This window comes from Gymnogyps californianus, chromosome 8, assembly GCF_018139145.2.
Source record: "Gymnogyps californianus isolate 813 chromosome 8, ASM1813914v2, whole genome shotgun sequence".
NCBI classification, from domain to species: domain Eukaryota; kingdom Metazoa; phylum Chordata; class Aves; order Accipitriformes; family Cathartidae; genus Gymnogyps; species Gymnogyps californianus.
In genome coordinates this window covers 18,738,466-18,764,074 of record NC_059478.1, presented here as the reverse complement: position 1 = coordinate 18,764,074, position 25,609 = coordinate 18,738,466, and the positions used below count along the sequence as shown (strand labels likewise).

The window sequence follows — 25,609 nt, the reverse complement described above, 5'->3', positions numbered from 1 at the left end:
CACTTTTATAATTTTATTGAGGACTGAATACTTTCAGAACAGCACACATGACTATTATGGGAAAATAAAATAGTAATTATGCAACTTAGCACTTTTCAATCTTGCCTATAGTATAAACACTTTATTGATTTAACTCAATCACTTTAAACTGATGCAATTTCTGCATGGACAGGGTAGGTAGGTATGTATGTAGAAAGTCACCGCAATTATCTAATATGAGGCATATCTTAATTTACCTCCACTGCAGGCTATTGGGGTTCACAAGCCACAATGTTTAAGTCTCACCCCTAGTTCATATACTATCTCATACCAAAAACACTTCCTACGTTTTTCTTGTAAGTTTTAAAATACCTGTATTATCTATTTTACACAGAGTCCTACGAATTTTTGTCTTTCAGTAAAAGAAGTGAATCTCCTATTTTTTTTTTAGGAAAAAAGTAAATGATTTTGGAAAGACTGAAAATAACCTCTGAGTTGCATTACACGTATTTCAGTAAATCATTGTTTTAACTCCTCATCAGGTGGCAGCACAAAGTTATTTACAGTGTCATATTAATTCTGTACTGTATTAAGTAATTTGTTCTTAAATTTGCAATAAAACCCCCTACTATTAGATAATTACACCGGATGGAAGAGCTAATAAGAAAAATCAGGCTGTCTGTTTATTCCAGTTCTTCAGGATCACTTCAGCTGCATCTAGTGTGCTGTCTTTCTGCAAAAAAAGGAATATCACTATTACTGCAAGTATGGAGTTCTTGAAAAGAGAGTAGCATTCATGTACATCATCGCAAATCAATATTTGGCAGTTTCACTTGCATCCTGTAAATATCTGTCAGTCAGTTTTTCATTAACAGTTATAACTACAAATCTAGACTACACAAAGAATTCGATGCTGATTCCTTGCAAATATTTATTAGGTATATTTAAAAAGATAACATATTTTCTCAGCATTCATACTACCAAATTTAACGAAAACAATACTACTTATATAAATGCTTAGCATTTATGCAGTGATGTACTTCGCAGGTCTATATTGGAGACATGCTAGCATAGTTTCCTAATCGTTATGTGTACAGTTGGGATTTTTAAATCTCCATGCAACCACGTTATGCTGTGAACTACTTAAACATAATCCCTCTAAGTATGGGTAATCTATCCACTGGCCAGTTGTGTGGCTTGGCTACAACCTGGTGAGTCATACAAGTAGTCTTTAACTTGACATCATTAGTGCTGTTCATCCTGGGCAAGCCACATCTACAGCCAGCAAGTTTCATCCGGGTTGTTACTGGCTCAGTTTCTATCACAGTCTTTATACCTCATCAAAAGAACTAAGTAACACAAGCAGAAACTCCCCTTCATTACTGGTTCAAGCTAAGGCTCCGATCTTTACACTAGAGCAGTTAAGGAGTTGCACATGTTCCATTATGCTGACTCTTGTTACAGAACAATCAGGAAACATCTCAGGGCTGTGGGCTTATCAAAGCTTATGTACCTGTCCCCAAAGTCTTTCAGTCTTTTTAAGAACAGATTCAACAGGAGGAAGAACAACATGTGAAAAGGACATGCTCACAAAATGGCAAAAGTCAGCCAATTCACAAAAAACATGTAAGATAACTTCCTGTGTCTTTGTTTTCTTTTGTAATTTGGAGCTCATGTGAAACCCTATGTATTTTCAGGCAAGTGAGCTAAACTTGAAGGTGACCTCTTCACCGTTTTTGTTGTTGGAAACTGAATGGGCATGGGGTATACCACTCTGCTATACAATTATTCTCTGCTCTGGATTACAGAATTCACCTTAATTGATACCGTACCTGTGTCATTCATTTTCACTGTCACCACTGGTCAAGAATGTTAGAGTAAGCTAAAAAAGGCCTACCCACCCAGTTGCTTTCTGCCAGTTGCCCTTCTTAGCCATGCCACTCACATTTACGGTTTAAAGTCCCTCAGCAGAAAGACAGCTGAAGCTACTTTGTGCTGAATTTTACACCAAGCTGTCTGTTTGCCCAGGAGATCCTGGGCAAAATGTAACAATCAGTCTCTTGCAGATTTCTGTAGTGCATTGATTTTTAGGAGTCTTAAGTCTTCCCTGGACACAAATTTACCTTAATGAAGCAAAAACGTATGTATTTTTCAAACTGCCTTTTTGTCTCACGACCACAGAACGCTGAAAGAGGAATTGCTGACAGCTTCTGAAACATAAAACAAATATTATTTGCTTATTTTAAATATGTATTAAAAAAATCTGTTTTAAGCATGATGATTTTACTATTCCATTTCTAGAACTCTCCCTCCCAACATGTGAGGGAAATACAAGGTTCCGTTTTGTATGCATTAGCTAGGCTTAACTAAATTCAAATTACTTTTCTTAGGCAAAACATTTCAAAGGTACTTTTGTACAACTAGCATTTAAGCATGCTGAAAGAAAAGTCCTGGGCTGTAACACAAACCTACAGGGTACCTTTTCAGCATATTTAGCAATATTTTAGCCACATCATTATCAGCAGTTACTATAAACACCAAATAATATTTTGAATAGAATATGTCTACTACATTATTTAATAAGTATGGTTGCACTGCTCTTGCTTTCAATCGAAAAGCATTTCTAAAATTAGAGTATGATTAAGACACCTTACCTTAGATGTTATCATCCATTTGACAAATTTATAATCATAAGGTTGTTTCTCATCTACATCAGAGAGATCCACATCTAAAAAAATTAAATTTAAAACAAACATGTAAGATTTCCTAGACTCCATTGGGAAGGCATTCATTAACAGCACTTTATTATAGTTAATACTTAAGAATAAAGATGTATGCTTTTATTTTAAAATATAATTTAAAAATTATACTATAACAATTAAAATAGGCCAACAGATTGAACCTTTCTGTTCTGACCTGAGCACTTGCTTTCCATTCAAAGCAAATTCACACATGTAGCTTGGAAGAAAGCCATGCAGCACTCCAAGAAGTCCTCAAGTCTGGGTTTTTGAGGGGTCAGGACTGTGGAGGGTACTGAAGAGCGTATTTATTGCATGGACAGCAATAATCACTGCAACTGCAGTTTTCTCATCTGTGAAACTGGGGTATCTAAAACTTTCTGACACATGGTAGCACTGCGAGGTCCAGCTGTGTTTAAACATTTCTGTGTGAATGACAAGTGCCATTAGGACCAGTTAGTGAAAAATGTGGAACTAGAAAATGTTCCCCTGTGGGAATTCTTCCTCCAAAGTTACCATAACCTGAATTTCCAAAACGTTTTGTAAATTTTGGTAGCATTTACAGTGTTTAGAAATCAGAACACCTCAAAGAGCCTTCAGGGTATGACTTCAGAATAAGAAAAACAAACAAACAAAAAACAGAAAGGGGAAAGTACAAATGGTACGAACTCAGGATATTAAGCCAGGTGCTTGGCTCTCAAACTTCTTCATAATCATAGACCTTTTGAAAACAGAAATTTTATCCACCTCCTTTATCCTCCCTAAAACCTTGCCAAAGCTTTGCAGAACACGGACAGTAGTTAGGATCACAAACAAAGGCTTTGCTAAAGTTTATAAAATCTACCTCCCAGGCTAAGGTCAAACAGAAAATTTCAGTCCCAGTTAGTACTTCTGACAACATTATGCAAACATGAGAATAGAGTTTAAAATGAAAGTTACATTTTCAGATTAACTATAATATTTGCTTTCCACACCCTTTTTAATAAACTTTATACTAACTTAATGTAGAAACATCAACGATCATAAAGTATCCTCCATCTGGAATGACAGGCTTTAGTCCAGCTTCTTGAAGTAGCTGAGCCATCCGATCACGCTTGCTTTCCAGCTCTCGAGACAGTGAGTAAAAATAGCAGTCTGGGTCATCCATGCGTTTATAGTCTATCCAAAATGCTTGTGCCAAAGCCTCCTGGAAACATAATCAATGTTCAAAGTACTCATGGACACTCAGTAAACCCACAGACACTTGCACACTTCCTACTGAAATCACGTGGATTCCTCTTCGATTCTGGCCCTTATTAAGCAAATCAGCATATACAAATTACATAAATTACGTCCAAGTGTGTAATTTGTTACTTTGTGCTGTGGCAACACCCAAAGCACCCAATCATTTGCTAGGCACTAATCATATACAGAAGTCACAGTCCTTGACACAAGGGTTTACAATCTGAATTGAAGCTGAGTTTAAATTATTGATAATAATGTATCATAGAATACTAGAAACTAGTAGACAGAGATAATGCTCAGTAAAACAAAACCTCATTGCAACAACTTTTATTTGTATTTGCTAGGAAACCACTAAGATTGTCATGTTTTATGCAAGAAGCAGTTTGTAGGTGAAAGAAGAAAGAATCTGCAAGACCTTTTTTTTTTTTTAAAATGCGTAGTGAGCTGATCAAATTTGTCTCCTTTCTTGCACCCCAGTATTCATATTTTGACAACTAAAAATTCATTTTTGTGATTACTGTTTTATTACAGTAAGGCCTACAGTTTTGCTACGCCAGAAAATAACCTCCTCTGCCCCATTGGTACCTACCTGTAATGGAGTTGGGCAAGTGTACAGTGTATTTTGGTGAACAACTTGCAAATGCTTAATCAGGTTCTGGGGGCCAATAGACCAACCAAGCTAAGGGAAGAAAGCATGCATATGTTATACTTACAGCAGTGGTGTTACTAAAAATTAACAAAGAATTAAAATTAGCTAATGTCTCAAGTTTTTCTATTTTAAGAATTGGTAGTGAATTTGTTTTGATAAAGAATTAAGAAAAGAGCTGGTTTACACAAAGTTTGCTGAATGATGCCACTAAAAAAATTCTAGATTTGAGACAACAGTTATAGTTTCACTTATCCCTCTCTCTCATAGGGTACCGAGCAAACTTTCAACTCTTCATATAACAACGGTTAGAAATCAAACAGAGCATTTATTAGGAATGTTATTCCTAATTGTTTTAGAATCTTTCCATCTCATAAGCTCCTGTGTCAAAGGTGGTTTGAGCATAAAACAAAAGCTCACTACCGAACCATATATGTCATAGTTCAGTTTGAACACAGGTGATGAAGAAGAAAGAATTTAGTTGCCAAATGGTTAAATATTTTTGTTTACTTTCTGATATGTATTTTAAAGTCAAGCAAAATATTATCATCAAATATTTTACAGAAATGTAAGCCATTCCAAAACATACCATTATCACAATCTGAAAATATCACCATAAAACTGGAAAGTTAAAAATAAGATAATATCCATGTTTTCTCCAAGAATCTTGACTGGTTTTGAACAAATCATACTGTGTTTATTTTTTTAGTATTGTTTTCTTACAAGAGCTTATTAATCGAGAAACAAGAAGAGAATCAAAACATGGGTGTTCAAGATAGGTAATTGCTCCAACTGAATGCTATCTTCATGTTTTGGAGACACAGAGATTTGCCAGAAGCTTTCAAAAGATAGGTCATAAAAACAGAGTCTTCTTTAGTGTAATAAATGCATTTTGTTATTTATATAACTGAACTCTTTTATATTGATTCTTCTTACCTTCCAGCCAGTTACACTATATGTTTTTCCAGCACTTCCTATAGTTATTGTTCTTTCCCACATACCTGGCAACGTAGCTGTATATAAAATAAAATTAATTGGGTACAGGTGCACTCACATATTCCATGTAGTTAGAAAAACTGTACTGCCCCTAGCTCAGAGCTATATGTTGATATATCATTGCAGCATATTAAGCAAGCAATAAGAATCTTCTAAAATTATAGCAATTGTAACAAATGAGAAAGGATATATGGGCCAATGCTTTTTGGCATGAAAAGAAGGAAAGGATTAATGAAAGGAGAAAGAACAGGCAGAAAATGAGAGGCACAGTTTGTGAAAACTAGATGTTAGTTATCCTCAGCTAAAATGCATAATTATTCATAAGAAAGATACGATCTAAGAAGTGGCTACCCATTCATCTCAAGACAGCATTATTTCTGATGCCTGATAATAGCACCATATACAACATTAACTCAGGCACTGCAAGTCATTTTAATAGAATTGCCCAGTTCAGTGTCCCTGGCTGTCTCAAGACATCAGAAAAAGAAAAGAATTACTAAGACTTCTAACCCGGAAGCAAACACCACAAGAATCAGAAAACTAGCAGAGTAAATAAATTATGTTTTGTTATAGAATTTGAACAGGCCTGGGACTGACTGACAATAGCAGCTAGCTAAGAATGTCTGCAAGGATTAAGGGTCACATGGAGGCCTAGCTCTGTCTCTGTATTTATATCTGGTAGACCAAAATCCTTTGTTTCCTTTCCAAGGAGATGACAAAGCAAAGGTCTCTTCCTGCAGTTTGCAAATTTTTTTCTGTACACTGCTTCAAGGGAGTTCTATTTGGACTCTTTAACTTAACTCATTTTCAACAGAAACAGATAAATCAAGATACACATAACTATGAGACACAAAGTTAGACAAGGTCATACCACTACTGCAATTGCAGTGGTCAACAACATCCAGCTCCACCTCATTTGTACACTAGAACCACTACCAATGAATCTGTCAATTGTTAAATCCCCTCTCTAGGGAGACCAACGAACAAAGATTTTCCAAATGAAACCACTGAATTTAATAAGGAAGTTTTTGCAGTATTTATCTGCATTAGATACGGTATAAGTCGTTGCAGTTATTTGAAAACATGTATTGTATTTTTTTGAGCACACTTGCCAAGAAGAAAAACAAAACAGCAGGAAAGAAACTCATATTCCTATTAGCCCACCCATATTCACTCAACTGCTCTCTGACCTTGAAAACAAAAAGGCAGTTTGAACAGATGCATCTTCTAGCTAGCTAGGTCAAGAGTATACATCACTTCCTAAAGGCAACCAAACTAGCTCTCACAGACTGCAAAAAGAATTGAATTTCAAACCTAATGCCCTCTAGCGAGACTGTTTTGTCACATAGTCATAGGAATTCAACCTTGGAGACGGAATGTAACAGCATTTCAAACAATAGCAGCAGCAAAAGGGCACAGGGGAAGAAGCAGCTCCATTGCTTTTACAAGCAGCAAGTTGGGAAAGACAGGGAAATTCCTCCGTGGCAACATCATTATATGACACCATAACCAAGTCTGACTACAATTTAAAAACTAATGAAGTGCAAACTAACACATATAATAAACCTGTTACCTGGGATGGCACTCAGCTTGTTGAGAGGTTTGTTCAGAATCCTCAGTTATAAGATGCAATCTCTAAATCTGCCAGTGCAACCCTAGTCATTACTTAGAGGAGGTCCATGGTTTTACGGAAGTCAGATAATGATGAGAAACATGATGAAGTGGTCTACACTACAGAAAACTGCTTCAGTGACAGCACAAAGACTGTACCAATTTTATGATCTGTGGCTAGCAACCCCTGTTAAATTGTATTAAGGAACCACCATCAGACCCTGTAAATTGATGCAATATCCATTTTGCATCTCTCACAAAGTGCCACTGTATTTGATGGAATATGTAGAGGTTAATATGGAAACACAACAGTTTTAAAATAGTGAAATAACACATTCATTTTTTTCTTGTATTATCTTTTGTAGATTTAAAAAAAAAATCTAAGAAACTTAAGTTAAAAAGAGCAGATCTTGTTTCTTTTACTGAAATAATGTTATTGTTTACAGTGTTACCCTGAAGGTTTTATAGTCATTTTAACACTAAAGTTAAAGGTGATACCACGGGATCTGTTAGAGAATATGTACCTAAACCTAGCTGACTAACTGTCCAGGCTTTAACTTGCATTATCATTACCACAGTATTTTTACATTTTATGCTAAACTACAGGCTGCCTTTTGTTCAACTGGAAATGTTTTGAAGCATTAAAATGACAATACTGATACTAACAAACAATAGAATTACTGTGTCTTGAGAATTCACCACCTGTCCACTAAGACAAAGTGTAACTGACAACATGAGTGTTCGGACCTGCTGCGATTGCAAAGGAAAATGGATTACCTTACACCACCCACAGAGATTTTGGTTCTGTTGACGGCTATTTTCATGAACCACCTGCTAAACCCATGAAGAAAGCTTTACTTTAACTCATTTTACTTTGCAATTGGGACATGATAAGCCACACATGATCAGTTACGGTGGTTAGGATGCACTGACTCAGATTACTGTCACATGAATGTACCCAAAATGTTCCCCTTCTTCCCTGTCTGAAGGTCTTCGAGAAGCTATCACTATCAAGGCACCACAACAGCCATGACTTTCAAAACAGACTCATAGCCTATGCATTGTCAATATAATCAGTGTACTGCAGCTGTATGATCAACAACTGTGTAGCTGAGCTAATAAGTATTGCAAGGTCATTTAGATATAATTTCCTTTTTATTATTTATAAGATTCAGTTTTTACAACAATGTAGCCCCCACTAATGGAAAGTTTCTTTTATTGCCACTCTACATATATGGAAATGAAGCATAGAAGCAAAGTTATTCAGCATTCAACCAGTGGTAAAGCCAGGAAAAAAGCTAAGCTTTTTCATGTCTAAGTTATATTTATGTTTCTTGATTTCATTGTTTAATCTCAACTAGATGTCTCTCGCACACCACTGAAACATGCCTTCATTATGACAATAAGTACATCATAACAGATAGTTCATGCAAGATGCTACCATCAGAAACAAAACGTCTGTACATATAAGGAGGAAGTTTTGGACTTTAGCCAGCTCAAATACATCAGCAGATGCAAACCAAGACCACCACACTAGAAACTTTTACATAAATGCTTAGCTGTAGCATTATAGGACTGGAGAAGGAATTCAGTAACCTGCTGTCATGGTTTAACCCCAGCCAGCAGCTAAACACCATGAGGCAGCTCCCTCACTCCCCGCCCCGCTCCCAGCAGGATGGGGAAGAGAATCGGGAAAGAAGGTAAAACTCGTGGGTTGAGATAAGAATGGTTTAATAACTAAAGCAAAATATAATACTAACAATAATAATAATGAAATATAATAATAATAGTAATGAAAAGGAATATAACAAAAAAAGAAGGGGGGAGAAGGGAAAAAAAAAAAACCAACCCAGTGATGCACAATGCTCACCACCTGCTGACCGATGCCTGAGCAGCGATCCGCCCCTCCCGGCCAGCTCCCCCCCGGTTTATATACTGGGCATGACGTTCTAGGGTATGGAATACCCCTTTGGCTAGTTCGGGTCAGCTGTCCTGGCCATGCTCCCTCCCAGCTTCTTGTACACCTGCTTGCTGGCAGAGCATGGGAAACTGAAAAGTCCTTGGCTTAGGATAAGCGCTACTTAGCAACAACTAAAACATCAGCATGTTATCAACATTATTCTCACACTAAATCCAAAACACAGCACTGTACCAGCTACTAAGAAGAGAATTAACTCTAGCCCAGCCGAAACCAGGACACCTGCACTAAATTCACTTGTTCTGAGACAGTGGGAGTGATTCCGCTAACTTCAGTGAAACTTGGATCAAGAAGTAAAACAAGAGGGACAGGGACATAACGTCATATTTGGTTTTCTGGTTTGTTCTTGCAATGGTGCTTTACCCCTGTAGCAATACTGCCTGAAGACTTTAGCATGCTTTCACACTGCCCATGCAGCGACTCACTTCATTGAATTCAATGTCCATTATTTAACACTGTCCCTGCACTTTGGAGGGACAGTGTTCAAGCATTGTCTCCACACTAACCTTTATACTTTTTTTTTCTTTTTATAAGTAGTGGAACAAAAATAATTGTGTTCCTCATTATGCATTTCCCTCATTGATTACCTCTACAATGCTTTGAGAACGAAGTTTTAATCCCTGTTCCTTCTATTAGTTCTTCAGCAAAGCACAGTCCAATATACATACATGAACAGCAGTTATACTTGTCATGGCCAACAAAGTAACTGAATAAGGATGGGATATTCGAATGATCATAACTGATTTATAAGCATCAGTCCCACTGGTTTCTATGGATATCTGCTCTAAAGTCGCTTAAGAGCTTTTGGAAATTCTGTTTGGAAATTATTCTTTAAAATATTTTTCAGAAAAGGGAGGGGCTCTCCTCAGAGTCTAAACATTGTAAAATAGTCAAAGCTTGAAGTTTGAGCTCCTTCTAGCAACCATTATCTCCAAGAGGCACATTTACAACATCATTCCACGACCAATTCTAAGATGCCACAAAAAATCAGTACCTATTTTAATGTGTTTATTTCCTTTATATACCAGCCATTCATACACCTCATCGCTGATGCACAGGGTATCATGTTTAATACAGAGATCAGCTATTACTTGGAGCTCTTCTCTGGTAAACACCTGGGATACAAGAAAGTAAGAGACAATGCATTAATCATAGTATTTAAGGCATACTCTAAAATTACAGTAGTGTTAAAGCAGGACTCTTACCTTGCCTATAGGGTTGAGTGGGGTATTCAGAATAATTGCTTTTGTTTTGGAATTAAATTTATTTGCAAGTTCAGCAGGATCTAAGACCCAATCAGCACTAGATGCAGGGTTTCCATCATTTTTCTAAAAAAAAAAAAAACAAACCAATAAATTTATGCATTACTTGAATACAACATGTTACAGACTAAACAGAGATGCCCAACTTATCACTCTCAGACACTTTCATAACCATACTTGACAACCTATCCAATCTGTCCTGCTCGCCTGGGAGAAGGCACTTCTAGGAACAGGCAGGGAGGCTAAGAGCAAGGTAAATTATTATGACAGTGGCTGTCCTCTCCTGGACACTGTCTGTCTTAAAGCCTCCGCAGGAACTGGTTTCCAGTATCTAGTTACACATGTGCTGATTATAACAGTGTGTAATGCAGGAAGCCCAGTCACATGACAGCAGAGTTTATGGCCTTCCCAGACACTAGAACAAGTGTGTGCATGCTTGGCTGGAAAGACTGATCACCACTGGAGAGATTCAAGGTCTTTTCCTCCTCCTTGTCCATATGAAAACGGCCAAACAGTTAAAAATCTGCACCACTGCGGCTCTGGAGTTGCTGTGGTATTACACAAGGACAACAGAAGTTTGGGCCAGTTGCTACAGAGAACAAAGAGCATGCCACACTAACTTTCTGACACCTGCACATTACTGGGAGAGGGCCAGACCAAAAACAAGGGTGTGAAACAGAAAATACTTGGAGGGACCCCATCATTCAAAACATCCCTAGAAGGAGGGCACCCAGAGGAAGTGTCTCACCTACTCCCACTGCAGTCCTGGAGGTTTTGTCATTCTGTGTTGTTCTGATATCGTGGTGTTCATGCAACAGTCCTGCCTTAAAGAGCCCCTCAGCCCTCCCCATGCAAGGTTGCCAGTCACCCAAGGCGATGGTAACAGGATCAACACTTTGCATCCAGAACAATCCTTGCAAGCTGCCAGCATAAGGCCAGCAGTACCAATTTGAAAATTAACCCATACCAAAATTACTCCTTTTTACCAATAAAGGAAACAGTAATTCTCATATGTATAGCAAATATGTCTACTGCATGAGCGCTCCTTATTTAGTAAGCAGATTGTGGAAAAGAAATTACATTCTGTCATTGTAGGAGTTGCTGAAGGGATCAGAAAACAAATCTTTTGAAAACCAGCAGATACAGAAATTGCACTGATATGTGATCCTCCTTCCCTTATTTGCACTGAAAACATTCTCTGATGACATCCAAAAAAGGAATTTTGATCAGCTTTCAGAATGCACAAATTAAATGAGAAACATTGTCCCACCTTCTCCAACACTAATAAAATATTCTATCTGCTTTGGATTATCATTGTCTCAGACTTACACTATAGCAATCTATCTCATTTTTATATAATAGGATATTTTGAAAACTATACAGAGAAGCATCGCCTAGAAGGTGTTCATCAAACTGTATTGAGTATGGATGAGAAACTTTATATGACAAATAATTTTTAAAAAGCTACTCACATATCTCAGTGGGATAAAAACAGGCTTTGCACCCGCCATCTTTACCATTGGTTCATAGCAGTCATAAAATGGCTCTATTATTATTACCTGAAATTACAATCATCAGTATCAGAAACAGAGAATTTACCATGCATGATACCATCATATTTCCAGATTTACTTTAGTGGTATAACTTGATAATGTTTCTGGCACTCCATCCTGATCTAACATTGCAGAATATTCCTCCTTTTAGAGCATCATATAACAATGCCCTCAGTCTAAGTATGATAAGCACTACTCATTTTTGACAACACACAGAGGCTGTTCTTCTATAGTTACACATTACAACTACTAAGATATAATATTAGGAAAGTTTGGGTCCTGCACACAGATTTGAAGGTGCAAGGCAAAGATGCAAAGATGGGAGATAGCAACAGTAAACTGTTGAACCACAGCACAGCTGCCCTGTGTCGGACACACACATGGAAATCCTCTCCATGAAATTCCAGGATTTCCAAGTATCTAGAAATCTCAGAAGAATGGCTTAAGTCCTCAGATTTTATCAGAAGAAAAGTTTCACGTAGAAAAAGAGAACAAATTCAAGGAAAATTACATAGAAGCTAGATAATAGGAAAACAAAAAACCCCAAAGGCTAATAGCAGAGAACTCTTACAAAAAGAGAGAAATGAATATCAGAGCAACAGAAAAGGAAGAAAAGATACAGATGAGAATACATTATACAAGCGAAACCAACAAAACATTGAAAGCAAAATGCATGGCAACACAAAAAGTTCTTGTCCACTACAGATACAAACATCCCCCCAAAATGACTTTTAATATCATTGTCAAAAAGGCAGACATCCACAGCTAGTACAGTAAACTAACGATCCTTGCTTTAAAGGACTTTTCTGCTACCTATGCTGCTACCATGCAATGGTCCAAAACAGAACTTGATACACAGTGGTTATTCAAACACCAACAATACTTTGTGCCACCCTTAGTCTTCTGTTGCAGACAACAGCCCACAAGTTTTCTCAAATAAAAAATCAGTGTGTATTGTGTCATACCAGTTATACTGATAAAAAACCTGCTACAGGTACCATAAGTATGAAAGGGGTTTGTAAGTTGGTGAATGATAGGAAGACATCCAAAGGATAGTCTCCTGATCACAGCTTCTGAAACTGTCAGTCAGATGTGCAACTGTAACAAATCAAATTAATGGAGATCAGAAAGAAGCCCCAACATTAACTTACATTTAAAAGTGGACAAATAAAAACCATGCAAATTCTCATTTCAGTGAGTATACGTGAATATTTCAAATAAAAACTTACTTCATCTCCCTCTTCGATTAATGCCTGTATTGTACTAAAGAGAGATCCATAAGCTCCCACGGTCACCAGGATATCTGTGAGAGGATCAATCTTTCTTCCACAAACTCTCTCGTACACTTGAGACAAGGCTTTCACCAGCGACGGATGTCCCTGTTCAAAGCAAACAAATGCAACCGATTGGTGTGTTCCTGACAATGTACAACGCCTATGTTTGAGGTTTTTTCCACATATGTCAAAATAATACTTTTTGAAATAGAAAAATACGAGATGAGCCCTCAGTGTTAATGGCTGTTAACAGGTAGCACGTTAGGGAAGAAAAGTGGTTTCAATTCATACAAAAAGAATTTCCTAGTAGATACGAATATCTGATGCTTTCTAATTTCTATCTTATTATCACATCTCAGGATAGGTCCAGGTAGCGACAGGAGAGCTAGGGCAAGAGACAGAAGGAGAGAAGGGAATACCCTGACACCAATTCATCCTCACCTCCTTTAGAGTCTCTTTCCCACTGCCCATATTTCCATCTGAAGCTCCTTCTGTTTCCTTCCTTATCTTTCAACTAAAAATTATTTGGTGCAAGGGGAATCTGTTTATGTACTGCTGATAAACAGCACTTGTGATCAGAATGATCATTCATATAGTCATATCCCAAATCTCAGAGGACCAGCACCCTTCCCTAGGTGACAGGGACATGGCAGTTAATGTCCTTTTCTCAAAATGTGCAAAGAACAAGAAAACAAACATGCAACAAAGATCATATACAATATGGAAATAAGAAGGCACAATTCTGTTTACTCAGGAAGACTAAAGGTTTCCTGTTGTGAAAATCTTTTTTCTTTTTGGATACTTGGTAGAAATAGAAAACAGCTCTTTGAGAAAATGCACCTATGTAAGAAAAATCCTTCTCTAAAATATTGAATGTTGTACCTCTACACACAAAGCATAAAATCATGAACCTTTCTGTAAACAAAAACATTACCATAAATTAAGGCTTACAAGTCATTGTTGATTCAAATGACAGCCATTTCTTGCCATGAGTGTGTCAGCTACACAGGAATGCTGCACCACCCAAGTCACGTTAGGCCACTCTACAGGCCATAGCCCTACAGTCAATGAGAGATCCAAGCGCCGCAGCCAGCTGAGACGTCGTCTCAATTATCAGATGGCTGTGCATCGTTCATACTCGTCCCTCCCATATTTGCTACCACAAATACTTGTGCTCAAAAACCTTAGAAGTGCAGAAGTTTGCAGAGGAAGTGCAAAGGCTGAAGATGGGAATATTGGTAAAAATCCCTCTTTAATTACTATCTACAGTATAACATATCTGCAAACATTCATAATTATCATGGGAATTATCAAACTATTTGGAAATAAAGAACAAAGTGACAGAAGTAAATACTGAGTAATTGCATGCATTGGGAAAATTGTATTTATGCTTGATTTGCAAATTCTTTTAGAGAATCAGTCTGTGAATATTTGTCAGAAGGTAGACTGTAGCCCATTCTCTCTGTGACCTTTCCCCCTGTGCCAAGGCTCCTCTAAAACCTTGTCTGCCTGGTGAATAAAGACTTTTCAGGTACCTTACCGTGGATGATGAACATGCTAATGCTGAGCCCAGAAGTTCACTAAATCCCAGCCATCTTTTATGTGTGTCCGACACAAAATAATTGCTTTATACTTTCAAGTTTAGAGAGAGAGAGAGTTTTATGTATCTCTCTCTCTATCTATCTATCTCTATACTTGCAGAGACTCTTTGCACACAGCTAAATGTGATTAAACAAAATGACCCAGAAGGATGGAATGAGACTACAGTCACAGGGGATTTTTTTTTTTCTTTCTGGTCTTGCCAGGGCCCTCAATGCCCTAATAGGCCTCAAGGGCCCTGACCAGCCTCACCTGGGGCCTCTACTCAGGGCTGTGCCCCTCGTCCAGGGGCTCCATTTAAGTGCAATGCAGTAGGGTTGCTGGTCTGCAATTCAGTTACAGCCATGCCTGTACCTGGCCATAGACCCTGTTGAACCTGGCCCCTACCTGTAGACCAATTTTGTGGCTTCACCCTAGACCTGCTGTTGTCACCCTGGACCTGCCCAGTGATCACTGGGTTATGTCTAACCATGGTTTGCATTGCCGGGCCTGACCTGTGGACTGACTTCCCGGCTGGACCTCAGGCCCGCCTCACCACCACAAGCTTGCCTGGTGATCTGGGCTGACCTCAGCCACCATCTCCGGGCCTGCCTTGCTCAGGTACTGTGGGACTGGGCCCTGGCTGGTGAGGCCTCCACCCCGCTCGCTGTGATAGCTTGTCTTTTAGGGAGCTGCTGGCCACTGCTGCTCCCCATCAGTTCTAATGCATGCAGATTCTCAGAGAACAGGCAAAAAGTTATGTTGGAATATATACACAATGATGCCACAAATACCAACACAATTGCTGGCCTACCAGCCTATACAATGTTTTTCTATCACTGTTGTATAACATGGTCACCTAGAAAAATATTAGGTAGACTCCTTAGGGTCTTGTAGCAATCCTGACACATGATTCTCAACTGGGCAATATGGTTTATCTTTACCACAAAATAAAAGAAAGGCAAACCAAACAAGGAAGTCGTCATACTAAAACAGTAATAGTCCACTTGAATATCCTGCCTTGGACAATGATAAATGCCACACACTTACACCCAGCTCAAGACATAAACTCTACAAGCCAACTTACAGAATGGGTAGCGGCTATCCTCCAGGGACAAAAACTTACCATTTTCATCACTCCCTAATCTCCACTGAAATCTACTAAATGTTACGGGTGAATCTTTTCTTGATCCTAGAGGCGCTGTCTCAAGTGGTATCAAGTATTTCTTTCTCATTCTACCATTATCCTATCTGATCCATGTTTACACTGACCAAAATCAGAGGTAAATGTATAATTTACACTCTTTAAACTGTGAATCGACTCTTCAAATCAATCCCAGATGTGCTCCACCATTTTGCTCTTGCTGAAGGATTCTGCCTTGAAGAAGCCTGCACAGAGGATGTTCATTAGTAACAGATAAGGCTACTAGATCAACTTAATTTGGGACATAACAGTATCACCTACAGATAAAATCAATTTAAAGCAAAGTCAATTTTTTTTTCCCCCTGTGGCATGTTCTCCACTGAACTTGGGTCCTCAAGTTCCCCAGTACTTACAAAGCCTCGTGTGTACTGGTTCAGTCTGTCAACTGCTGCTGCCTTTGCCAGCTCTTCTTTAACATAGCTGGGAGGGGATATATCAGGAAGGCCTTGACCAAGATTAACAATTGAGGGGTCTGCTGCCACCTTTGTAAATTCAACCCTAAAGGGAAAAAACATCTTAAAGGTAACATACCAGATAAAACTATCTTTTTCTTCATTAGCATTAAAAGGCAAAAAAAAGTATTTCACTTTGCCAAATTCACAGCAGTGGAAACAGGTTTAAGTAGAGTGCTCACATGGTAAGGTGGGGGCTAGGACAATGGTAAGTAGCCACAGGAGTCAGAGGGAACCCAATACAAGGTTGACTTTCTGCATCCACAGAGTAACTTTTCTGCCAGCAGAACTGTGCTCAGATGTGCCCATGCACAAACACACAGTAACTCTGGATATGGGCAGAAATGGAACGCTACCCTCTTTGCAAAATGAAGTAGACCTAATTAGAACAGGCACATTAAATGATTTAAAGGCTAGATTCTGTCAAGTGAAGGTGTCATTTAAACTATCCAGTCACCTCAGAGTGCTATAAATTTTTTTTTTGTAACTTTAGGCAACAGACTGTTTCAGGCTGTTCATTAACTGTTCCTAGTAGCCTGCCAGATATGAACATTAGGATTCTTGAACAATTTTTTTTTCCTCCCTTCACAGGTAAGCTTTGCATTTTACCCTTTCCTCCCTACCTAAATGTTAACAAGATTTAAAAAAAAAAAACAAACACACACAAAAACACCAAACAAAACCAAAAAAACCCACATAGCATCACAGTTCTGTCAAAAATGAATACAAATTGCTAAAAATTAGTTTGAGGCTGGATGACCAAAACACCTTGTGTATATATATACACATATATACATACAACTAATGTAAGCCCAAAACAGTGTTTTCACCAACTAACAAAATCCCATATTTACCAGTGATGGCAATATTGCTTTAAGATCAATTTAATACCTAGAAAAAAGTATTAAAAATAATGAGCTAAATTATAAAGACAAGTATAATGGCTTTAAAAAGAAATCTGATTCATTTGGTAAACACAAATCAAGTGCAATTGAAATACATTACTCAACAAAATTAACATTTAAATTTGAAAGTCAGCTATGCTACCATGCCCAAGAGTTATACTCGTCTTATGTGCTTTACTAGATGAAGAGAAGCCCAAGCCTAATATTTAAAGCTCAATAATAACAATTAATTCAAACCTTTAACAGAATTTGGTTCACTGCTTCTAAGCAGGTGCCAAATATATTTCAGCAGAGATAGCAAGTGCTATGTACCTTCTTATTGGCAATAATTATCGATTTGGAAAGAAAATGTATCAGCCAAAGACATTTTCTGAAATTTGCAGATATTTTCCTTTTACTTACCACACATTGCTATCAAGGCCTTCAATTCGCCTTGTGTTTTTGTGTCTGAAGGCCATTGTCTGCAAGATCAAAATATACAGACAGAGGGGTTTTGTTAACAAAGACAAAGTACTATATTGTTGGATTCTGCATGACAAACCCTCCTTCATGCTTTCTCAAATATACCATTGCCAGCTGAATTCAGTAGTTACACAAAATTATAGACATGTTCTTTCATTAAAGCTTCTATAATAGCTTGAATTCAGACTAACAAGAAAATACACAAAAATGTCCTAAATTCTCATTCATCATTATCTAAAGCCACTGAACTTTCAGCAAGGATGGAGCACGGGCATAATTTAGCTCAACAGCTTTAAAAGATGACCTAAAAAGAAAAAAATAGGGTACATACATTCTTTTTCTTTTCTATGATACACTAACAACTTAAAGACTGTTATTTCTAGCCCAATTCCTGCTCAATCCAGTTTGGAAAGCGTGCATTTTTGACGTAATTTTATTTTTTAAATTGATGGGTAAGAGGAAAATAGCAAAGACATTTCCTATTTTCATTCAGACTTTTAAAACTCTGAAGTATTTACTTACAGCACAGCAAAACCACATTAGAACATGTTTTTGCTGTATATTCAGACCTTCAATTAAGGTCTTGGAAAACTGCTTTAGAATAGACTTTCAATGAGTACGCTCTATAAAGGTAGAGAAAAACTTACTGATAGTTGTGTTATTTTTAAGCTAAAAAGAGAAAACAAAGTTAGGGAAAAAGATTTATTTCTATGTGCAAACAAAAAAAGTGCAAGCCCATTTCTTTGTAAATCAGCTTGATACTGGAAAAAAATTACATAGGAATTACATAGTCCCTCAGTACTCCAGACACTTCTGTTTCTTTGGGTCAGACTACTGATTTTACCACTGCTAGCTATTGTTATTGTCTGAAAGATTCAAAAACCATACTCTAGCTACCATACTCTGAGAAGAAATTGTCTGCGTTACCATTACACTCCAAGTTTCAACTTTGAATCAATGGGAATGACTTATACTAGAAATATTAGGCAGGCACATGTTTGCATTCAACCTTTTTTACAGTAATGAAGCTACCATATACATAATGATTTGAAGAATGGGAAGCTATTAAATTAAACAGATACTTCTCTGCTTATATGTCTTCTCTACAGATCTGATTCTGACCTCATCTATGAGACACAAACACCAGAGGAATCAAGCACAAGACACCTTCTATTTGTCCTCAGGAAGAAAACCATTAAGATAACTAGACAGGTGAAGCTGTACTTCTTGACGCAGAACAAGAGGGAGTTAAGATGAAGTTCTGACTAGGTAATCTCTACTGCATCTATTTACAAACACACATATGGTTTAGAAGATGAATCCAATTTTACAGTGTAGGTCTTGGCAAATATGATTAATGTTTGGCTGTACTACATAAATACACATAACACAGGTACTACTTAGACTGAGCCCCCCCCACATCTTTTTTCACATGCTAGACTACTTCTCGTACTACAAGGAATAATAAGTCTCACCTTGAATCTTTCCAGTTAATAATGAGAATTCTGTATGCTGCCATGGATAAATTTGTTCCATTGACCAGCGTTTCCTAGCTAAAAATGTATTGACCAGTAAAATAAGCCTTACAGCTCTCATACTATTTTAAGTTTAAATATTTAACGATTCAAGTCTTCCTATTTATTTTTAATTGTGCCTTGAAATTAGTTTTAAAACAAATAGCTGGAGCTGCATTAGTTTTCAGGTTTTCACAGATTCAGCTTACAGTGGGGTTCAGGTCCATCTTATTACTTTGAGAAAGCCAACCAATTAACTGACATTTTAAAATGACACCTTAAGTAGCATTCTTTCTTGCAGAAGGTCATGAGAATTCTTAAGACTCTTTTTTCTTCTAGCCCAGTTTTGTCATCACTTGATAATCTTCAAGCCGTTTCTAGGTACAGGGCTAGGATTTCAATGAGTTTAAGATCAGTGTTAAGCAGGAGAGGTATGTCCTCATCAAGATCTAACTCTGACCTCCTGCTTTCCCTAACACTTTCTGTCAGGGAAAGCACCTGATAGAAAGTCAGGTGCTGCTCATATTTATCTTTCTTCCTAATACAAAGAAACTTGTGATTAGATTGAATGGCAATATGTTAAATAATGATAGAAGCAAATACTTTTACATGGTGCATAATTAAATTGTGGAATTCAATGTCAAAATCTACAGCTGAAGCCAAGATCTTAAGGAAATTCAAAAAAACCAGGATTAGATTTCAGCACACTTAGTGAGAATATCCAACTCCATTAAATAGAATACAAATACTTACAGCATATGAAAAACTGACTCAGGCAAAAGCTGACCTTCAAAGTGGCTTGCACGCTAAAAGAAACTTCTCAGATGGGCAAAACATGCTACAACTGTCCAGTATAATGGTTTGAACATCTGTTTTGAAGGATCTGGCATGTGCCTTGGTTGACCCAAGTTGCTGACTAGATGAACGCCTGTTCTGACAATGTGTGACTTCCAACCACCTACCATGTTGCAAAGCTCCGTTTTCTCTCAAAAAAACTGGTAGACTTAAAATGAAGTTACACAATCTTATAAGCAGTTAAGCTGGGAAATTGAGAAGATTCTGTACAAAATTAAGTTTGAGGTACTTGTATACCCCTTGTTATTGCAGCATCAAGAAGCACCACTACTCTCATTTCATTAAAGGAAAACTGAGATACAAAGGAATTAATTGTCTTACCAAAAGTCTGTGATAAAGCTGGGATTGAACCCGTCTCCTTTATCTCAAGCTCTAGTGCCCTAACAACTAGGCAATCCTTTTGGCCTGATATGTGCTAGATGTGACTTCAAAGACTGAAAAGGATACACAAAGCAATAATCACCAAATTCTGTTATGCTAGCGTGGTTAAATATTTGACTGATTCAAATATCTTATTTTGTTCTTGATATTAAACATTTGGATCAATGTAACAAGAAATAAAGAAAACACAGCTAATGCATATATATTGGCAACATTGCAAAACTAGCGTGTCTCTAAAATATTGCACAAAGTAGTTTTATCTGTGAAGCTGAAGGAATACTTACTGCAGAGGCTGAAAGTTTGATGGATCTGGAAAGCAAATCTGTTTGGAGTTGGTATGTTCTAATGCCAAGGCAACAGAAGCTTCGTGAAGCAAAAAGCATGCCTGCATAATAAATAAGTGACCTGAAAAAAACTTACAGATTGCAGGAATGAGTTTCTACACATCACTAAGCAATTTTAAAAGATAAGATCCTCTTCTCTTCCCTTCAGTGATTTTGTTTCACTGAAATAAGTTCTAGTAAATTATTACCTTATCACATTTGTAAGCACAGAGGATGAAACTTTTTAACTGACAGGGCTGCAAAATGTTTCTGAATGTCATCTAGAAGGAAGGTTTCCTCTATTTGACAGCACTGATCTTCTTTTCCGTGAATGACAGTTAAGACTAAATGCAATTCAAGGTTCAAAGTCTCTGTTAGAGTTGTTGTGAAAATGTGTTTGTGTAATAAAAATTGTTATTACAATTGCCAATTTAGACAGAATAGAAAAAGAGCCCAATTTTTAAAAAGTCACACAGCTTTAAAACTGGTCTCCATTTCCAAGTGTTTCAAATCAGGTATTCTGAAACTGAGATAATTAAGATCACCAGTCACACTGGAGAGGCAGGCCTACGCACTTTATATAACTATACTAAGTTTTGCCACAGTGACTTGGCGAACATCAAGTATCTACAATGGCAGAAAACAGACAGCTAGAAAGGACGTTCTGTGTGGAGTAACAGATCATTCACTGACTAGAGAAAATGTGTCCTGTTAATCAATAACTATAAAAAATAAGTAAGAGCTGGTACTTCAGGTAACTACTTCAGAACGTATTTTTAAACATATATATTGGATGACATTGTCAAAATGACTGGAATCTGTAAGAGAAAAACATGTAACCCATAGACCTACGTCAGAAACACAGTAGCCACAGCTGTATAATTATTAACTTTCTTTTCCATAGTTTACTCTTCCCCTCCAGACTTTGCTACCTGAAAAGGGGAAAAAAAACAACAACAAAAAAAAAGAAAAAATTGTACTAGTTGTATTAGAAACAAAGGAATGCCGTTGCCTGTTAAAACAATACCATGCAAACCTTGCAGATAGAAGTAGAAAAGGTAATTCAATATCAAAGTAAAATATGATTTTTTTCATCAAGAATGGATTTAGTCCAACAAGAAAGTGTTCTTTACACTTCCAATGTAAACTAATAGAAAAGGTCAACCGATACTCCCTTTTAAGGATGCTTCATTGAATGAGTTAAGTTTTAAAAGTATGTTGATTTTGCCTTTCCCTTATTCCAGTGCTACAAACTCAGTCTCAATTCTGAAATTAGAGTCTTTCTCACACAGTACTGAGTTGTAGCTAACTCAATTAGACCCTCAATAATACCCACGTAATCCCATTGCATTTAAAATCTGCAAGTATACAATTCATTGACGCTTCCTTTACAAGAAGTAACACTGGCAATTTCCTCAACTCCGCTGGCCTGAGGACTAGCAAAAGCAAACAGCAATTAAATCTCTGATACTAGTTAGCAGATACTCTGAAAGACACAAAAGAAATATATCTGTTTAAGAAGACCTGTAAATACATTTTAAGTTACTTTTAATAACAGCACTTAGCATATTTGACATAATCTTTGATAATAACGACGTGAAATCAAAAAGATTGTGAAGGCCTCTATTCCTCTCCCTGTATATGCTTACAAAAACTACTTATGTAACATACTGATACTATCTTAAAATGTGACTATAACAATAGCGCTATTCTCCCAGGGTCAGACCGGAGGCAGGATTACTCTTGTAGCACACTGCGAACTCTTGCAGTAGTTAGCGCAGAGGGACAAACATGCATATCTTTGCCTCTTTAATTTTGTATTGAGGAGTAGCAAAATGAAATAAAAAACTTGCAAACCTTACATGCAAAACTACCTTGCAAATTTTGTAAGAAAAATTATTAACAGTTGTAAGTATTTCTATCATTAGTGCCATGCTGCACTGCAAGACAGTGTGCTATTTGACAAGCCATTATTTGACACAAGGCAATCATATAAAACCACAACATAGCATGAGGAACAGCAGACCTGTATCACTGTGGCATGGTCAATCTCTGCAAGTACCTGAAATACCTGAAGTAAAAAAGGATACCCACCTTTAACACCACAGAAATGCAGAAATTGTGAAAACTTTATGAGGAACTTAATGGAAACAATACTTTGCTGAACAGCCTCAGTAAGGAAAGTCAAGGCACTAGCATGTAACATTTGTCCTACTACACTTCAATCTGTGACACTTTTCCAGCGAATGCTGAACAGCATTTGTTCAGACTCAAGAGCACCCAGAGACAAGACTACTGGTCATTAAATGGGAAAGCCTCCTATAAAATACTTTTATGAGTTTTTTTTCTTTCTAAAAATACCTCTTCTCTCTTCTGCAACACTGAATACTTCCATTTAAGCTACTCTAGGAAGTAAAGGCAAAGGCCTCCTTAATATAATCAGATACTCTCCCACACTGATCTCAAAAAAAAAGCAAGACCTACTCTTTTTTTTTTTCCAAACACACACATTCCCACTCTAATTGTATATGACATGTTAATACATATCACAGTCTCAAGAGAATTATTTACTGTTACTTTTAGGATGAGTGCACGCTTAATTATTACCTCTGTACGTGTTTTGGCAATGACCAAGTATGTATAAGACATCAATGAGATGTTTTATAATGTCCTAAGGTAAGTTTTCCTCATCAAGACAGAAAGTTTCTTCCAGCTCAGGAAAGTTACACAGTGCTAGGCAGCTACAGAAGTACGGCAAACCCTGTTTCAACTCCCTTAAAAATTTGTAAAGTTCTTCAAACACAGAAAATGCACTGGTCTTTGTGGGGGAATGACAAGGTATTAATTTTTTCTTTCTTAGTCTTATTAATGTCTCTTTTTTCAATCTTGGAGCCAGGCACTGGCTTTTTGGCCAAGAGTCGTGTCTGTTAAACTCAGAAATTAACAGTTAGGAATATTTTTCATCCCATTTAATCTTCAGTGCTCTGAAGCATTCATGCTTTAACTTGTGGTCAGTACTCTTGGAATTCAGGGTTGCATACTCATAGAGAAAACAGGAAAATTAACATGTTAGGGAAAAAAATGATAACGAGTGACTACTCCTGCAGCTTCCTGGTTTTTTAGGGGAGTGAGAAGCAAGGAAGGCTACCAGAAAGGTCAACACAGTAAATGTTTTTTAGTGGGGCTGGGAGGAAGACACATTCTGGTTGCTAATCTGGTTGCTAATCTGGTTTAAACTCAGATTTGTTGACTAAAACTAGACTGGAAGATATAGTCAGACTTTGTCATGGGAACTCTATGAATAAATCTGTGTACTAACAATCATTTAGAGCTCATGCTGTGCTGTATAACCACTCCAGCACAGATACAACCTCTGAGTTGCCGGCTCTTCTGCTCCCTTCACAGCTGCCCAGCCTCCTGGTCATACAGTACCTTGATCTTGGATGCTGCTGTACCACTGGCATTTTATGAAAAGTTACATGTTTGTAATGAACTGATTTTTTTTCCCTTTGAAACTAAAGGCCCAATGCTGCTGTCCCTTCATTTTTGAGCTTCAGTTATATCACCTCTGTAAAAACAATGCCTTTGAGCTTGAAAGACTTATGGCCAGACCCCTTAAGCTGCTGCATTTTTTCCATGTAACAAGTAGTCTCATTTTACTGTGCAGTCTCAGCAACAAACGTTACTAGAAACACTGCAAGCCCATCAGCCACCACAATAATGTAAATATAATCCCTGTTATATTTGTGTTGTGTTTAACATTTGTTGGATGTGCAAGCCTGGAAAATGTTACATCTCAGCCAAACTTTGTGAAGCCTTTGAAAGACTGTCTCTTCATATGTGTCTAGAGGATGAAAGCTTTAGAGAAAGAAAGGGTGCCATCTTACCGAGGCCTCTCCAAACCTTTTTTTCCTACTATCTACAAGTAATAACTGACATGTCAAGCCAAGAACACTGTTGCTAAAATTGCTGGACTCAGGGAAGTTGGATATTCTTATTAAGGGCACTGAACTTAAAAACTGCTGTATGTGAAGGATTTGTCATAGTAGTCACCATTTTGTCATTTCTTCTTCCATAATCTACATGGAACAGAAAAAACTGAGCATGGAGAAATAAATTTTACGATATGGAATGAGGAGAGGGATGAGGTTGTGGGTTTTTTTCTTTTTTGCCCTCATATAGCAGCTTTGCCACTTAGCCACTTTGTATCGCACTTACGCTTTCACTGACGCCCTCTACCCACGCGTATTTTCAACCTGAAGCACTCCGCATTTGCAGCACAATGCTCGGAAGGCCAGAACCTGCCGGGCACCAGCAAAGCCCCCGCCCTCACCGACAGGCCCCGCGTTCAGCAGGGGGGAGGGGGCCGGCGACGGGACGCCCCTACACACAAGCACTCCGCCTTCACCGGGCCCCCGGCACTGGCTCCGGGCCGCTCTGACAGCCAACAGACGCGGCCACCCGCCACCCCAGCTCAGGCTGGAGGCCGGCGAGGCCCAGCCCGCCCCGGGGCCGCTTCCCCCGCAGGCCCTCGGCAGAGAGAGGCCCTCAAGGCAGAGCCTCCGCCCCCAGCCCGCGCCGCCACAACTCACCGCCCCGGCGCCGCCTCCACCGGCCGCCGCGCTCCCGCCCGCGGAGGGAGGCACGGAGCCGCCAGGGCGGAGCTAGGCGCCC

General features: G+C 38.0%; 1 protein-coding gene across 5 annotated transcripts; it reads right to left on the bottom strand.

Annotated features, from left to right (window-relative positions):
• On the bottom strand, positions 1-25,552 carry KYAT3 (kynurenine aminotransferase 3). 5 transcript variants are annotated; one of them, XM_050900772.1, is made up of 14 exons: positions 25,528-25,552; positions 20,897-20,997; positions 17,803-17,861; positions 16,397-16,541; positions 13,217-13,366; positions 11,907-11,993; positions 10,378-10,500; positions 10,167-10,287; positions 5,524-5,600; positions 4,531-4,620; positions 3,717-3,903; positions 2,634-2,707; positions 2,103-2,189; positions 1-712 (listed from the first exon to the last, which is right to left on the bottom strand). In XM_050900772.1, the coding sequence occupies exons 2-14, from the start codon at positions 20,993-20,995 to the stop codon at positions 650-652; spliced, it is 1,362 nt and encodes a 453-aa protein (XP_050756729.1). In that variant the 5' UTR covers positions 20,996-20,997; positions 25,528-25,552; the 3' UTR covers positions 1-649. The 5 variants fall into 5 exon arrangements, with proteins under 5 accessions (XP_050756729.1, XP_050756725.1, XP_050756726.1 ...); XM_050900768.1 differs by lacking the exon at positions 25,528-25,552 and adding an exon at positions 25,154-25,194; XM_050900769.1 differs by lacking the exon at positions 25,528-25,552 and adding an exon at positions 20,553-20,665 and having other exon boundaries at positions 20,897-20,958.
• Positions 25,553-25,609: the final 57 nt, after the last annotated feature.

Coding starts and splice junctions, on each gene's coding strand:
- KYAT3 (XM_050900772.1), bottom strand. CDS start 20,995: ATGCTTTTTGCTTCACGAAGCTTCTGTTGCCTTGGCATTAGAACATAC. Junction 10,288..10,377: donor CACTCAACCCTATAGGCAAG/GTAAGAGTCCTG, acceptor CTTGTATCCCAG/GTGTTTACCAGAGAAGAGCT. Junction 713..2,102: donor TACGTTTTTGCTTCATTAAG/GTAAATTTGTGT, acceptor CTTTTTTTGCAG/AAAGACAGCACACTAGATGC.